Source organism: Emydura macquarii, unplaced genomic scaffold (assembly GCF_026122565.2).
Source record: "Emydura macquarii macquarii isolate MOO-44397 ecotype Brisbane River unplaced genomic scaffold, CSIRO-AGI_Emac_v2 contig_1437, whole genome shotgun sequence".
NCBI lineage: Eukaryota > Metazoa > Chordata > Testudines > Chelidae > Emydura > Emydura macquarii.
Genome location: NW_027131574.1, coordinates 111,659 through 126,819, shown reverse-complemented (window position 1 = coordinate 126,819; position 15,161 = coordinate 111,659). Strand labels below are relative to the sequence as shown.

Genomic DNA, 15,161 nt, shown 5'->3' with positions numbered 1-15,161 from the left:
ATTATGATTGATTAGTCTGACCTCCTGCATAGCACAGGCCCTAGAATTTCACCCTGTGATTCCTGCATCCTGCTCAATAACAAGCGGTTTTTAAGGCCTGGCTTGACAAATGCCTGGCTGGGATGATTTAGTTGGGGCTGGTCCTGGACTGAAAAGGGGTTTGGAATGGAAGACCTCCTGTGGTCCCTTCCAAACCTCATCTTCTAAGATTCTTTGAGTTTATGACCAGCTGCAACTGCCTGGATCCCCCCCCCAAAAAATTGGAGCCATTTTGTCTACCTCTTCCTTGTAACAGCAATGAAGGTGTCACTGCCTGAGTCTCTGGCTGCACTCTGGGTATGGAAAAGTCTAAACCTCCCACCCAGTCTGTGACTGGGGTTTTGTGGCTCACCAGCTACTCTAACCAGCCTTTCCTTCTCAGTCCAGCCCCTCCATCCTCTACAACGGCCCCTTCAGCAGATCCTGTGGCCAGTGGCTACTCTGAGAGGACGCGCTAGAACATCACGGATGAACCTGTGCCCCCAGCGAGCTGTAGAGGGTCCTAGAGCAGTTGTGGAGTCACACAGATTGTGGATGGGAGGGCCTGGCTATCCAGAGATCACTGAGATCTGTGCATAGCTTTGGGAATCCATAAATGCTGGGTCACCCTGTTTATATCTCAGGGAGAAGGGAAGGGACCTGCCCTACTGGATCAATCTGAGGGAAAATTTCAGGTAGGAGCTGTGTGGAATCTTCTTTCACCAGCTGCACCCTGGTTTAGTAATGCAGGAAAGGGGGCTGCCAGGGAGAAATCTGACCCTACATAACTATTATTAGTCTGATTTACTGCATTGCAGCGAGATTACAGCTGTAACAGCATCATCGGTACCACTCAGCCACCCTCGAGGGACCCTGTGACTGCTCTGAGCCGTACCCACAGCGCTGACAGCCTGGATTGCAGGAATAGAGCCTGCGGCAGGGCTTGTGATGCTGTCCAGTGTTGTGGCATCACCGAGCATCCCCTGTGACTGGGCTTCCTGCAGTTTGCTATTGGCCGTGAGGGGTTAAAGCTGGCACACACTGAACCAGTCAGCTGAGGGTCCCAGGTGGCCAAGTGGCCCCCAAAGAAATAGGCAAAGATGCTTCATAAGCACAGCTGCACCCTGTCTGAGCAGACACTGCCTGCTGCCCGTGCAAGCTCTCCACTGACTCCTTCTCCGTTAGGGTGAAGATCTCTGTTGGCAGCTGCTCCCCTTCTCGCAGGCATCGGGTACGTTGGCAGGTTTCTCTGTCTTTATATCTTTCAAGTGAAAAACTGCCAGCTGTCTTCAATTGTTTTTTCTCTTAGACTTGCTTCCCATGGGATCTTACCTACCAACTCCCTGAGTTTGCTAAATTCTGCCTTCTTGAAATCCATTGTCTTTATTTTGCTGTTCTCCCTCCTCCCATTCTGTGGAGTCATGAACTCTATCATTTCATGATCGCTTTTCCCCAAGCTGCCTTCCACTTTCAAATTCTCAAACAGTTCCTCCCTGTTGGCCAAAATCAAATCCAGTAAAGCCTCTCTCCCGCCCAGTTTTCTCCTGTTTCTCCCCTGCACCTGCTATAACAGCCCATGCTCCCCCCAAATTCCAGCCCTTCTCCCAGGTCTTTTTTACTTACCTCTGGCCCTTGGTCTCCTACCTGCTTTGAACCTAGTTTAAAGCCCTCCTCACTAGATTAGGCAGCCTGTATCCCAATATGCTCTTCCCCTTCCTTGATAGGTAAACTCCATCTCTCCTCAGACGTCCTTCTTTCTGGAACAGCATCCCATGGTCAAGGATTCCTCTAATCCATGTCTCTCAAGCCCTCCAACTCAGATGGGGACAGAGGCAGGCTGAGCATCTTCTGATTTCCCCAGTGGTGTCTGTGTGTCTGTCAGTTTGAGGAGCTTCTCAGAACAACCTGCCCTACATCTGGACAGACTCCAAGCACTGGCCATACAAACTGTGTAACTTGGTTGGAGCCCAGAAATAGGGTCTTCACAGCCTGAAGCTCAGGGGTTGTCTCTTAAACTCCCTGAAGTGTTTAGTGAGAGATGGATTTTCTTTAGCTATTGTTTCCCTCCTGCTTGTTTTCCAGGGACCTGCTATTAAACTATGACTAGCCATACCAGTAATATCCCAATATTTAACACCAATATAGCCATATCAACAGCACAAGAATTGGGTTTACCATACACATTCATAATCATGACAGCTCAGCTGTCAAAATACTGTCTGTCACTATACTGTTCCAGGGTGCCTTGTATTTTATGAATACAGTACAGAGACAGAGAGAGTGAGCAATAGATGACTTTCTTGTGTGAAATGCAGTAGAATTTCCATGAATACTCATGGATTTCACTTTTAAACCCACATTCCGTAAACCCCCATTGTAGCAGAATGAAAGGTTCTGGGGTTACTCTATACTAGACCAGTGGTTTTCAACCTGTGCTCCACGGACCCATAGAGGTTTGTAGACTATGTGTTAGATTTCCAAAGCTATTCAAACATTCATTTAAAATTGTTTAGGTTTACGGAAATGAAAAAAGGTAATAAGCAGTATAGTAGAGAGTGAGAGCCCAGGGAATGAATATTGTATATGCTGATCCCAATTCCTGTACAACTCCGGAAAAAAGGCTGCAGATTGACTTCACAGAACAGGCAGGGGAACCAGTCAGCTATTCACCCAATTATATAGGAGCAAATAGTTGCAGAGGATTTCCTAGACTATTCTTTGATGACAAGCTATTAAATGACAGCCAAGAGGCTGCAATCTTTTGAAGTTCTCCAGAAATCCAGATGCCTCATGCTACGTTTTAGTTTCCTCTCTAACCTGAGAAAATATGTCTGAAAGAAGATTAGGTGGGAAAGAACGGGTTTACATGTGTGTGCTTATGGATAGTTCTATAAATGTAATGCCAAAATTTTCATTGTAATAAAGTTATTACAAACCAAACTTTCATTACATGCATGTCTATCAAAAGCCACCAGCGGAGTTGTTGGTATCTTTACAGGAAAGAGGAGCGGTAATTATATCCCTCCTGCAGAACTCTGTGTGTGTGAGAGAGAGAGAGAGTGAGTGAATGAGAGTGTGTTTTAGGCAATTGTTTTCTTTTGAAATATTTTTCTTTTCTGTATTCATAATAAACGCGGCATGCTGCCTTATCCCCTGAATAAGATTCTACCATTTATTTTATAAGTGTAACAAGGGTAACTTTACTACTTAATAGCCTTTGCTGCAGAAAGTATTCCAAATACTCTTTGCAATGGCTTCGTACCATTAATTCTTTCTTCCTTGAGGAGTTGCATGATACTGTCTCCTGGTACATTTCCAGAAGCTGTTTCTAGCACTTACATTCAGGGTCAAATACACAATAACTCTGTGGTACTTGTGTGACACTTTCCAAAAAGACATGAGACAACAGAACTGCTGGTCTGTGATTCAGCACAGAGTAGAGATGAGGTTTAGGAAAGGGGATTTTATAATGGTTGTATGTAATTTACACCCATCACCTGTTACATGAGTACAACTGAACTAACTTGCACACTCAACTGCATATGAGTGAAGTCTAACGTTTGCACAATTCATAATTTGTGATGCCAATCCCTCTCCCGCCAAGATGAAGTAACTGTCTGTATTAGCTTGGAACTTGCCACATATCTACAGAACCCTTGTCAGGGGAGAGGATGGGGTCCTGTGAGCCTGTAGGATGATCAGCCTCTCTGGATTTAGTCCGCATGGCTAGGCAAAACACTTTAGTTTTTCATGGGGATGTATGTATCACCGGGAAAGTTTGTGTGTATCACCGGGAAAGTTTGTGTAAACTTACACATGTAAATCTGGAGTGATTCTGTTGAAGTCGATGTTCCTGAACTCAGAAGTTAGCCAATTACAGTAGTGAGGATTTTTTTTTTAAAGTCTTGGGAGGACTATAAACCTTTCTGATTTACACCACAAAAATTTTCTAACTAGTACGTGTTAGGAGGAAACTTTCTGTGGAAGCAGGTTATCTCACAGCTGTCTACTGCAGGTTCTTCTATCTTCCTCAGAAGCATCTGGTACTGGCCACTGGATACTGGGCTAGATGAACTACGGTCCGATCAAGTCTGACAATGCCTATCTTCCTATCGGTGGTGTAAATCCAAGACTATTTTTGCTGATCTTCTGTAGTTGGGCTCCTGGAAGTCTTTCACTGAGAGCAGAATGATGTGTCGTTAAATATCATCTAGTCTCCTCTTATTTTTCTTTTCAGGAAGAAACGTTCAAAACTCCTTGGACATGCCCAGAGTATTATGTCAGCTGTCAATGATACCAAATTCCAACCTGCAGTGTTTCTCCTCACTGGAATACCTGGGCTGGAAAACATCCATGTCTGGATTTCTATCCCCTTCTTCTTAATATATGTTGCTTCAATATTAGGAAATTCAGTCATTCTGTTCATTACAAAAACAGATCCAGCCCTCCATGAGCCCATGTACATTTTCCGTTCCATGTTGGCCGTCACAGACGTTGGCTTAATAATATCCACCATGCCAACAACACTGGGTATATTCTGGTTTAACTCTAGGGAAATCAGCCATGACGCCTGTTTTGCCCAGCTGTTCTTCATCCACTCGCTTACATTCACTGAATCATCTGTGCTCTTGTGCATGGCATTTGACCGTTTTCTTGCAATGTGTAACCCGCTGAGATATGATTCCATCTTAACCCTGCCAAGAATAGCGAAGATGGGACTGGTGTCTCTGCTAAGAGGGGTTGTCCTAATACTCCCATTCCCCATTCTGCTGAAACAGTACCAATACTGTCAAGCCAACATGCTTTCCCATTCCTACTGCCTGTACCAGGAGGTCATGACGATGACTTGTTCAGATATCAGAGTCAACATCATCTATGGCTTCTTTATAACAGTCTCTTCAGTGGGTTTGGATGTCCTGCTTATCCTCTTCTCTTATGTGATGATCCTCAAAACGGTGCTGAGCATTGCGTCCCACACAGAGCGCCTCAAGGCCCTGAACACCTGTGTCTGCCACGTCTGCATTGTCCTGCTCTTCTACATGCCAGTGATTGGCTTGTCTGTGATATACAGAATCGTGAAGACCTCTTCTCCTTTGCTTCAGACTGTCATGGGCAACATTTATTTGCTGATCCCTCCCCTGATGAACCCAATCGTGTACAGTGTGAAAACCAAACACATTCGTGCGAGGATAATCAGGATGATTATAAAGTGAAGGGTCCTTTCGTCACCCAGCTCCATCACTGGTGACACGGGAGATGAGCTAGTGATCTCCCTCACCAGCTGCTAAGGGAGGACAGCGCATTGGGGGAATGGGACCAAGGCAGGCAGCAGCATGTACAAAGTGACTGTGTTTGTGTAGAGCCCAAGAATGGGTTGGATATTATCGCATAAATAGCTGTATTGGTGTCAGTTCACACCTCAGAATTGCTGTGGATACATCAGTACAGAGAAGGAACGTGGATGTTTTGTCCCATTGTCCATGACCTGTCTCTATCCCGTCTCTGGTTAAACACCCAGCGGCCATGAGAAAAGCTGCAGAGCTGAATTGCAGTCACAGTCCTGTCCCTTCCTGAGCACTCTGGCTGCTGCGTGACCCAGGAAAGCGGTACTAAAGTTAAAAGTTAGCAAACAAAGAGTAGGAATAACTGGTCTGCTTTCAGAATGGAGAGGTATAAATAGTGATGTCCCACAGGGATCTGTACTGGGCACAGTACTGTTCAACATATTCATAAATGGGAAATCTGGAAAAAGGATGATAAAAAAATGATACAAAATTACTCAAGATAGGTAAGTTCAAAGCAGACTGCGAAGAGTTACAAAGGGATTTCACAAAACTGGGTGACTGCGCAACAAAATGGCAGGTCAAATTGAATATTGATAAATGTAAAGTAATGAACATTGGAAAACATAATCCCACCTGCATCTAAAATAATGGGGTCTAAATTAGCTGTTACCACCCAAGCAAGAGATCTTGGAGTCACCGTGGAAAGTTCTCTGAAAACATCCACTGAATGTGCAGCAACAGTGAAAAAATCTAACAGAATGTTGGATATCATTAGGTAAGAGATAACTAATAAGGAAACTGAGGCACAGAGAGATGAAATGACTTAGTTACGGTTATCCCACAGACCAGTGGCAGAGCTGGGATCAGAATCCATGGACTTGTGCACTGCTCTATCCTCTAGGTCACACTGCCTCTCTATTCGCAGGCACCACTGGCTGGGATGCCTTAGGCAGCTGTTTAACAGCACTCACAATTTCTGCATGGGAATTTGACACAAGAAATGAGGCAATTGGACAGTCAGAATCATAGCAACTATATGAGCAATAACCTTACTGAAATCTGTGCAGTTGAATAGTGTGAGGCGCACAGCAGCTGTGCTCTGTCTGGCAATGAGCAGCCATCCAGCGTTAATCTCTGTGGAAAATCCTCCCTTTGTTTTTCCCATTTAGCTGGGATGCATAATCCCATTGGGCCTGATGGGCCTGACTCTTCCACAGCCCCAGTCCTCGTGTTGCCTTATAAACCTGAGGAAAATTGGCACAAATGCTACCTAGTGCAAAGGGATGTATTTTACAGAGGGATGGTGGGGTAAAGGCCAGAGAATCAAACTCCTTTAACTGGCGCCTTGCCATCCCCTCTCGCCACAGTGCAGGGGGCAGCTCTGGGGTAGGGAGAATCCAGCCAGTTCAGCTGGGAGGATGGTCCTGTGGTTTGGGCTCTGCTCTGCGTGTCAGGAGCCTGGGTTTGATTCCCTTACCCTGCGTAACCATGGACAAGCCCCCAACTGTCTCTGAGGCTCCACACAAGCGGATAATAGCCCTGCCCTGCCTCACAGAGGTAGCGGAAGGATGAATACATTCAGTGTGCTCAGATACTCGGCCGGGGAGACCCTAAGATCAGGTGTCTCAGGGATCCAAAGAGCAACGCCCCTGACATTTGGCTGTCAGAGGCCACAGCCTTACCACAACCTCCTGTGACAGCTAGCCTCTGGGAATCCCAGTGACTCCAGCCCCAGGGTGTTGGGGGCAAATGAGGCAGTGCTTGGGGTGACTGTTGATCTGCTCCCCACAGTGAGGTTTAAGTGCTGGATCTCTGAGGGGAGGGTTGGAGTGTCACGGGGAAGCCAAGGATTTCAGGCCACACACCAGACTGGTGTTCTCAAGCCATTGGGGCTGAATGGGTCTAACTGCCAAACTATGGAGCAACGGCCATGGGACGTCATGTTAGACGGCCTGGCTGGGAGAAAGCAGTCTCAGGGCAAAGGTCAGTTTCACCCCTTGACGCCGTGACACAGACAGAGCTGAGCACGATGGTGATTGGGCCCAGGCTCCCACAGGGAGGCTTTGAGTAAAGGCTGCTTTCTCAGGAAAGGGTCAAACAAATGAGAAGGTGTTCTCTCAGAGTCACAGGGAAACCAGGATGCATCCCACAAGTTCCTTCGCTTCCCTTTGGCCAGCTCTGTTCTTGTGTCTCCAAAGCAAAGCCTGTCTAACTTAGCCTGTAGTGCTGCATGAGATAGATGGGTGCAGACATGTCACAGCTGCTTGATTATTTTGAAACCATTTTCTCTAATTCTTTGTGCTGTTTGCTAATAAACCCACATGTTTAAAAGAGGCTGGTTGTGACAGTAGAGCTCTGGTCACAAGCACTCAAAGGGAAGAGACTCAGGTGTCCAGTCTGACCTGCATTTTAATAAGCATTTGGCCTAGATAGGGTGTTGTACCCAGCTCGAAGTGGTGGACAATTGTGAGATTCCATCCCAAAACAGGAAGACACCTGGTTTAGATAGTATTGAGACCATATGTCCCGGTTTTACTTTGACGACCCGATTCTTCTTGGCCAGCATATCTTCCTGTTTAGTGCATTTAAGCATTCAGTGTAGCAACTTTTTCAAGTTGCATCCAAGATAACAATCCACTCAAAACAATGATTTTTAGAAGTTAAGGCCAGAAGGGACCATTTTATCATCTAGTCTGACCTTCTGTATATCACAGTCTGCAGAATTTCACCCATTTACTCCTGTAATGGGCTTGACTAAAGCTTAACTTGTGTTCATATCTAAAGCATATCTTCCAGGAAGGCAGCCAGACCTGATTTGGAGATATCAGGAGATTTCAACACCTCCCTTGGGAGTTTGTTCCACTGGTTAATCACCCTCACTGTGAAAAACGTGTGACTAATTTTCCCGTGTAAGTTGCCTGCCTTCAGTTTACAGTCGCCAGTTCTTGTTATACCTTATCCTGCTAAATTAAAGAACCCTTTAGGACTTGGAATTATGTCCCTGTGTAGGTGCTTTTATACTGTAATGAAGTCAGCGCTCAGTCTTCCTTTGGATGAGCTAAGCAGGTTCAGCTCTTGAAGGCTCTCACTGTAAGACATTTTCTCCAGCTCTTTAAACATTATTGTAGCTCTTTCTGCATCCTCTCCGGTTTTACCATTTAAAAATAAATAAATTTTAGGCACCTGGACCCGAATGCAGTATTCCAGCACTGGTCTTACCAGTGCCACCTACAGAAGTGAAACCACCTCCCTACTTCTACTCCCTGCACCTCTCTTTATATTGCTATGGTTAGTTGGAAACGACAGAGGAGGAGAAGGAGCTGTGTGTATTAGTCAGTCCCAGGTTGACTGTGAGTTCTTGTGTACACAATTCAAGAAGGATGTTGATAAATTAGAGAGAGGTTAAAGAAGTGTCACAAAAATGATCAAAAGATTAGAAAACATGTCTTGTAGAGGGAGACTCAAGGTGCTCAATCTAGTTAGCTGAACAAAGAGTCTTGGTCACAGTCTGTGAGCACCTGCATGAGGAACAAATGTTTAACAATGGGCCCTTCAATCTAGCACAGAAAGTTATAAATCAATCTAATGGCTGGAAGCTGGAAATAAATCGCACTATTTCCTATTTTTTCTTAAAGCCCCTATTTATGAGATCCAGAAGCTGCATGGGAATCTTAGCATTTAAATCTTTTGAAAAGATTTTTTTTAAAAATAAGTTGCAGAAAACCAGAAAACCCAATGCAGGTGACTCAGAAAACAGAGGTATATAAAAAGAACCCCAAAATAGAATAATTTTAAAGCTGGTTATTTTAAAACTATCCCATAATTTTTCCGGGTGTGATCATAATTTTTCAATGGCACCAGCGATTCTACAGACCTAGATGAAAAGATCTGCTCTAGTTGAGTAAAACTCTCTGGCCTGTGTCTTGCACAAGCTCAGCATAGCGTGATATAATGAAATTGGACAGCAGGCCTGATAAAAAGCAAGGCCTAGCAAAATATAATTGACTAAAGTGCACAGGGAACTTACAGCAGTTGACCACACGGCATAGGGAAATTGCAACAGACCAGGGTGGTATAAGGAACTTACGACAAGTAATGACAGGAATATACTCAACCGCAGGGCATCTGCCGGAGGTAGAGCTAAACCGGAACCACAGAAATATGCTTAACCGCAAGATGTGCTCATCGGCAGTTCATCTGCCGAAGGTGAGAACCCACAGAATGCCGGATGCACTTAGGCAGACTTCTGCAAGACAGCCAAAACCCACGTGAAATGGTTAACCACAGAATAGTTCAGGAGTCTATAGACTCAGGGAATCGGGGGGATTTAATTGAGATCTGTGGATAATGTCTCCCCTAGGCAATTGCTAAAAAAACAATGCTTGTAGGATAAGGAGGATAAGGATAGGTAATAGATAAGGTACCATAAATAGTAATGAATAAGTGTAAATGTTAATTGTATAACTGTTTGATTGTAAGAAGTCTTGTCATTTGTCTTGTTGCTTGTAATCATTAATAAAATTATTCATTGATTCAACCTGGGGTGTTCTTTCCCATCGATTTTGGAGTCCTCGTAAAAGAATCCGGGTGTCTTGCTACCCGTCCAATTCAGCCTTTCCCTACTAAATTTTAATAGCAGCAGGCATAGATGATTGTGACAGACCTTTCTGGCCTTAATATCATTGAATGTGGATGCACAAAATGTGACATCCCACAGATAACTGGACAATGGAAAATGGTAGCCTTAACCCTTCGGTGTATCAGCTGTCCTGTCTGGAATAATGCCAATAGGCCTCTTGGCAGCGTACAAGGGAGAAAGGAATGTATCCTCTATGCCCCAACGAGCTCCTGCAAGTACAGACCTATTACCTGACGTTCCAATATGAGGGACTACAGCTGCCAGTACTGATGCAATGTACTGGGAAATATTTGCAGACTATAAACCCCCTATAGACACTGAGGGACTGATTCTGATAACACTCAGTGTGACACGATAACTAGAACAGTTTTCATTACAGGCTTCTGTAAAGGCAGCTGGACAATAACATCACACCCCACATGTCAGCTTCTGACAGCAGCAGCTTCAGTGCTTCCACCTTCATTTTGTTTGGAGTCCCAGGTCTCAAAGCAGCCCAGGTCTGGCTGGCGTTCCTTCTGTGCTCATTGTACCTGTTCTCTGTCCTCAGGAATTGTAGCACTCTTTGTATCATTAAAGCTGAGGAAAGGCAGCAGGCCAAGTTTGAATGGGTAGTGGAGTTGCCAGTAGGCGCATGGGGTTGCAACACCACTCCAGTTTGGACTGGCTGCTCCTCCATGAGGCCGGCTGAGAAGGGCTCTGCCGTTAGGACACTCAGATCTGGTTTGAGCTAGAGCTGGGCTGGAAAACAGAGGATTTTACCCCATGAAAAATTCTGATCCTCAATAAAATGTTTGCTTTTCATCCATTTTGGGGGGTTGCTTTTCATAGAAAACTGATCATTTTCTGTTGATAATTCAGTCGCCATGGCCCTGCCCAGCTGCAGCTGTCTGGATCCCCAAGAGAAATTGGAGGCTTTTTTGTCTCCCTCTCTTCATAAATGAAGATGGCACTGCCTGAGTCTATGGCTTCTTTCTGGGTTTGGAAAGGTCTAAGCCTCCCGCCCAGTCTATATCTCACCTGCTACTATAGTCAGCCTTCCAATCTGCATGCAGCCCCCTCAACCTCTACAACGGCCGCTTCAGCAGATCCTGTGGTAGTGGCTACTGTGACAGGCCCTGGTAGCACATCACCGATGAACCTGTGCTGCCAGGGAACTGGAGAGGGTCCTAGAGCACTTGTGGAGGCACAGAGATTGTGGGTGGGAGGGCCTAGCTATCAGGGGATCACTGAGATGTGTGAGTAAATTTGGGGATCCATTGATGCGGGGTCAATCTCTTTGTAACTCATGGAGAAGGGAAGGGATGTCCTCTACTGGAACAATCTGAGGGATTCTATGATTCTATGAAATTTCCAGGTAGGGAGCTGTGTGGAATCTTCCTTCCTTGGCCTGCACCCTGGGTTTGTAATGCAGGAAAGGGGGCTGCCGGGGAGAAATCTGACACTACATAACTATTATTAGTCTGATTTACTGTATTGCAGCAAGATTACAGCTGGGAGAAGAAGTTTATGATCTGGAAGTAAAAGAGATTAAAACTATTCCTCTTTTTGTGCTACTATTACACACAGCTGTGCATGTTCCTGTCACACGTAAAAACGTCCAGTCCGTTTCTTGAATCCTCCTAATCTCCTAAGCAACAGCAACTGGTGGCCAGGATCTCCATGCTTTCCTTATGCATAACTTAAATAAAATAAGAAAAATCAAGCTCACTCGATTGTCATGGGTTCTGGGTTTAGAGCAGAATTTATTATTATATTTCAGTCCTAGCTAGGGCCGGGAGTGTGCCTGGGGATGTGAAGCGCACAAAGCAGGACATGATCCCTGGGCACTTATAGGCAAAATAGGCACTTTGATCCGGTATCTGGTGCATTTAAGAGCATCAAAGCCATGCACAAGCAAATGGGCCTGGAGTGGGATGGGACCCAGCAGTTGGCCATAGAGGGATCCTTCATGCAGGGCTTAATAATAAACCGTAGCTCTAATAGACCAATTGTAAGCAGGAGATTGATAAATTAAACAGTAATGTGTGAGCACAGGACCAGATGGGATTCATCCAAGAGTTCTGATGGTACGCAAACATGAAATTGTAGAACTACTAATTGTAATATAACAGATAATATCATAATGCCGCTGTTTAAGCCCCTGGTTTGCCCACATCTTGAATACTGCATGCAGTTCTGTTCGCCCATCTCAAAAAAGATATATTTGATATGGAAATAGTACAACGAAGGATGACAAAAATGATTAGGGGGATGGAACAACTTCCACATAAGGAGAGATTAATAAGACTAGGCTTATGAATAGGTTGTGCTAGAGATCTATAAAATCATGATTGGTTTTGGAGAAAGTGAATAAGAAAGTGTTATTTATCTCTTCTCATAAAACAAGAACCAGGGTCAGCCAATGAAATTAATAGGCAGCAGATTTAAAACAAAGAAAAGGAAGATCTTTCTCACACACCGGGCAGGCAGCCTGTGGATCTCGTTGCCAGGGAATGTTGTGAAGGTCAAAAATATAATTGGGCCCAAAAAAGAATTACACAGGCCCACGGAGGACAGGTCCATCAATGGCTGCTGGAGCTGGGCCTGGCCGCCAGCCCTGAGGGTCCGTCCCTCTGTGGAGCACGCCAAGAAAAGCGGGAGGAGCTCCAGGCCCTCGAAGACCTTCGGGATAAGGATGCTGCCTCCTTCGGGAGATGGATCACGGCACCCGCTTTTTCTATGCCCTGCGGAAATGGAGGAGGGCTACAAAGCATGTCACCTGCCTTCTAGCAGAGGACAGCGCCCCCTCATGGATCCGGCAGATGCATGGAAGGACCAGGGCCTTCTATGCCAGCCTCTTCTCCCCGGATCCAACCGAAGCCAGCACCCGCACAGGGCTCTGGAACGAACTTCTCACGATCAGCCCGGGTGACTGGGACCCATTGGAGCTGCCTCTCACTCTGGCCGAGTTCTCAGAATCCCTCTGTCTCATACCCATGACTGCTGTCTCAGCTTCTGGTGGGGTGCTCTGCGATTGTGGGTCCTATTTCCGTTTTTCCATTCATTCACGCATATGGGCAGAGTTCCTCTGGCCAGCGCCTGCTGTCTCCCTAGACACCTTCTGGGAGCAGTGGGCGCTGTCTGGAGTTCTCTGCTCGGTGTCCCTGTCTGGTTCCCTTTGTTTAAATCTGTGACCCTCACGCCCCTTCCTGTTTTTTCATCAGTTGTCCCACAAAATCTGTTAAGTCCTGGGTCCAGTGGCTAGTCTCCTTAGGCTGGGGGAGGGGACTTTAGCAGCGGGAGGGCTTGCGCCTGCCAACCCCACCTGGAACTCAAATATTAGCACTCTCCAGTAGCCATCTAGTCAGATCCTGTCACAGTGCCCAGGGTTCATGTCCTCCTTTGTGGACGTCACATCCCCAGGCACATTCCTGGCCCTGGTAAAGACTGAAAAATAATAAAATATTCTGCTCTAAACTGAGAACCCAGGGCACCCGAGTGAGCTTGATCTATTTGTCTTTTATTTAAAGTATGCATAGTTGATGCATGAAAATCCTGGCCAGCACCTGTTGTTGTTTAGGAGATTAGGAGGATACAACAAAAGGACTGATGGGTAAAGCAGGGGACAACAATTAAGACAACCCACATTTTATTCCAAACTCCTGGCATAAACTCCTTGTGTGACCTTGGACCTTGAGTGGCAGAGCAGATCCCAAACCTTAAAACCAACCTGCCAGCTGGACCGGCTGGATTCTCTGCTGATTCTCTGGAGCCGGGAAATGAACTGACTCTTCACTTGATGAACACCCTGATTATCCTCACACGAATGTGTTTGGTTTTCACACTATAGACAATTGGGTTCATCAGAGGCGGGGCTAGCAAATAGATATAGCCCATGACAATCTGAAACAAAGGAGAAGAGCTCTTCACAAATCTGTATATTACAGACAAGCTAATCTCTGGTATGTAGAAGAGCAGGACAGCGCAGACATGGGAAACGCAGGTGTTCAGGGCTTTGATACGCTCTGCGTGAGATGCGATGCTCAGCACTGTTTTGAGGATCATCCCATAGGATAGGAGGATGAGCAGCAAGTCCAACCCCAGTGAAGAGACTTGTAAAAAGAAACCATAGATGATGTTGACTCTGATATCTGAACAAGCCATCGTCATGACCTCCTGGTGCAGGCAGTAGGAATGGGAGAGGATTCTGGCATGACAGTACCGGTGCTGTTTCAGGAGAATGGGGAGTGGGACTATTACGACCACTCCTCTTAGCAGAGACACCAGTCCCATCTTGGCTATTCTGGGCTGTGTTAAAATGGAAGCATATCTCAGCGGGTTACAGATCGCAACAAAGCGGTCAAAGGCCATTGACAAGAGCACGGAGGATTCAGTGAATGTAAGCGAGTGGATGAAGAACAGCTGGGCAAAACAGGCATTGTGGCTGATCTCCCTAGAGTTAAACCAGAATATGCCCAGTGTTGTCACCAGGGTGGATAATGATAAGCCAATGTCTGTGATGGCCAACATGGAAAGGAAAATGTACATGGGTTCATGGAGGATTGGATCGGTTTTTATAATGAACAGAATGAATGAATTTCCCACTAGCGAAGTAACATATATTATGGAGAAGGGGATAGAAATCCAGACGTGGACGTCTTCCTGCCCAGGTATTCCGGTGAGAAGGAACACTGGAGGTTGTAATTTGGTGTCATTGATAGCTGACATGATGCACTGGGCAGCTCCGAGGAGTTTTGAACTTTACTTCCTGAAAGGAAAAATGACAGGAGATTAGACAATATTAAACATGAAATCATTTTGCTCTCTGTGCAAGTCTAGAGTTTTCCAAGAGGTGAAGAAAGATCAGTAAAAACAGAATCTTGGATTTACGCTTGATTATTACCTTTTCTGTTCATTCACTCTGAAGCACCTGGTATTGGCCACTGTTGGAAGATAGAATACTGGGGTACATAGACCATTGGTCTGATCCAATATGTCCATTCTTATAGTCTTATGTATACCACCTATAGGAAGATAGGCATTGCCAGATTGGATCTGATCTCTAGTGCATCTAGCCCAGTTTCCAGTGGCGAGTACCAAAAGATTCAGAGAAAGGTTGAAGAAGGCCTGCAATAGACAGCTGATAGATCACCTTCTTCCAAGGAAAGATTCCTCCTGACACACTAACTAAAAATATTTTATGGTGTAAATCAGGAAGGTTTATAGCCCTCTCAAGCCAT

At 45.5% G+C, this 15,161-nt stretch overlaps 2 protein-coding genes across 2 annotated transcripts; one reads left to right on the top strand and one right to left on the bottom strand.

Annotated features, from left to right (window-relative positions):
• Positions 1 to 4,295: 4,295 nt before the first annotated feature.
• LOC137156317 (olfactory receptor 51G2-like) lies at positions 4,296 to 5,231 on the top strand. The gene has a single exon (XM_067553040.1). The coding sequence runs from the start codon at positions 4,296 to 4,298 to the stop codon at positions 5,229 to 5,231; it is 936 nt and encodes a 311-aa protein (XP_067409141.1).
• Positions 5,232 to 13,430: 8,199 nt separating this feature from the next.
• Positions 13,431 to 14,688, bottom strand: LOC137156316 (olfactory receptor 51G2-like). The gene has a single exon (XM_067553039.1). The coding sequence runs from the start codon at positions 14,647 to 14,649 to the stop codon at positions 13,714 to 13,716; it is 936 nt and encodes a 311-aa protein (XP_067409140.1). The 5' UTR covers positions 14,650 to 14,688; the 3' UTR covers positions 13,431 to 13,713.
• Positions 14,689 to 15,161: the final 473 nt, after the last annotated feature.

Bases quoted from the DNA above. Each gene is read 5' to 3' on its own strand.
- LOC137156317 (XM_067553040.1), top strand. From the start codon at position 4,296: ATGTCAGCTGTCAATGATACCAAATTCCAACCTGCAGTGTTTCTCCTC.
- LOC137156316 (XM_067553039.1), bottom strand. From the start codon at position 14,649: ATGTCAGCTATCAATGACACCAAATTACAACCTCCAGTGTTCCTTCTC.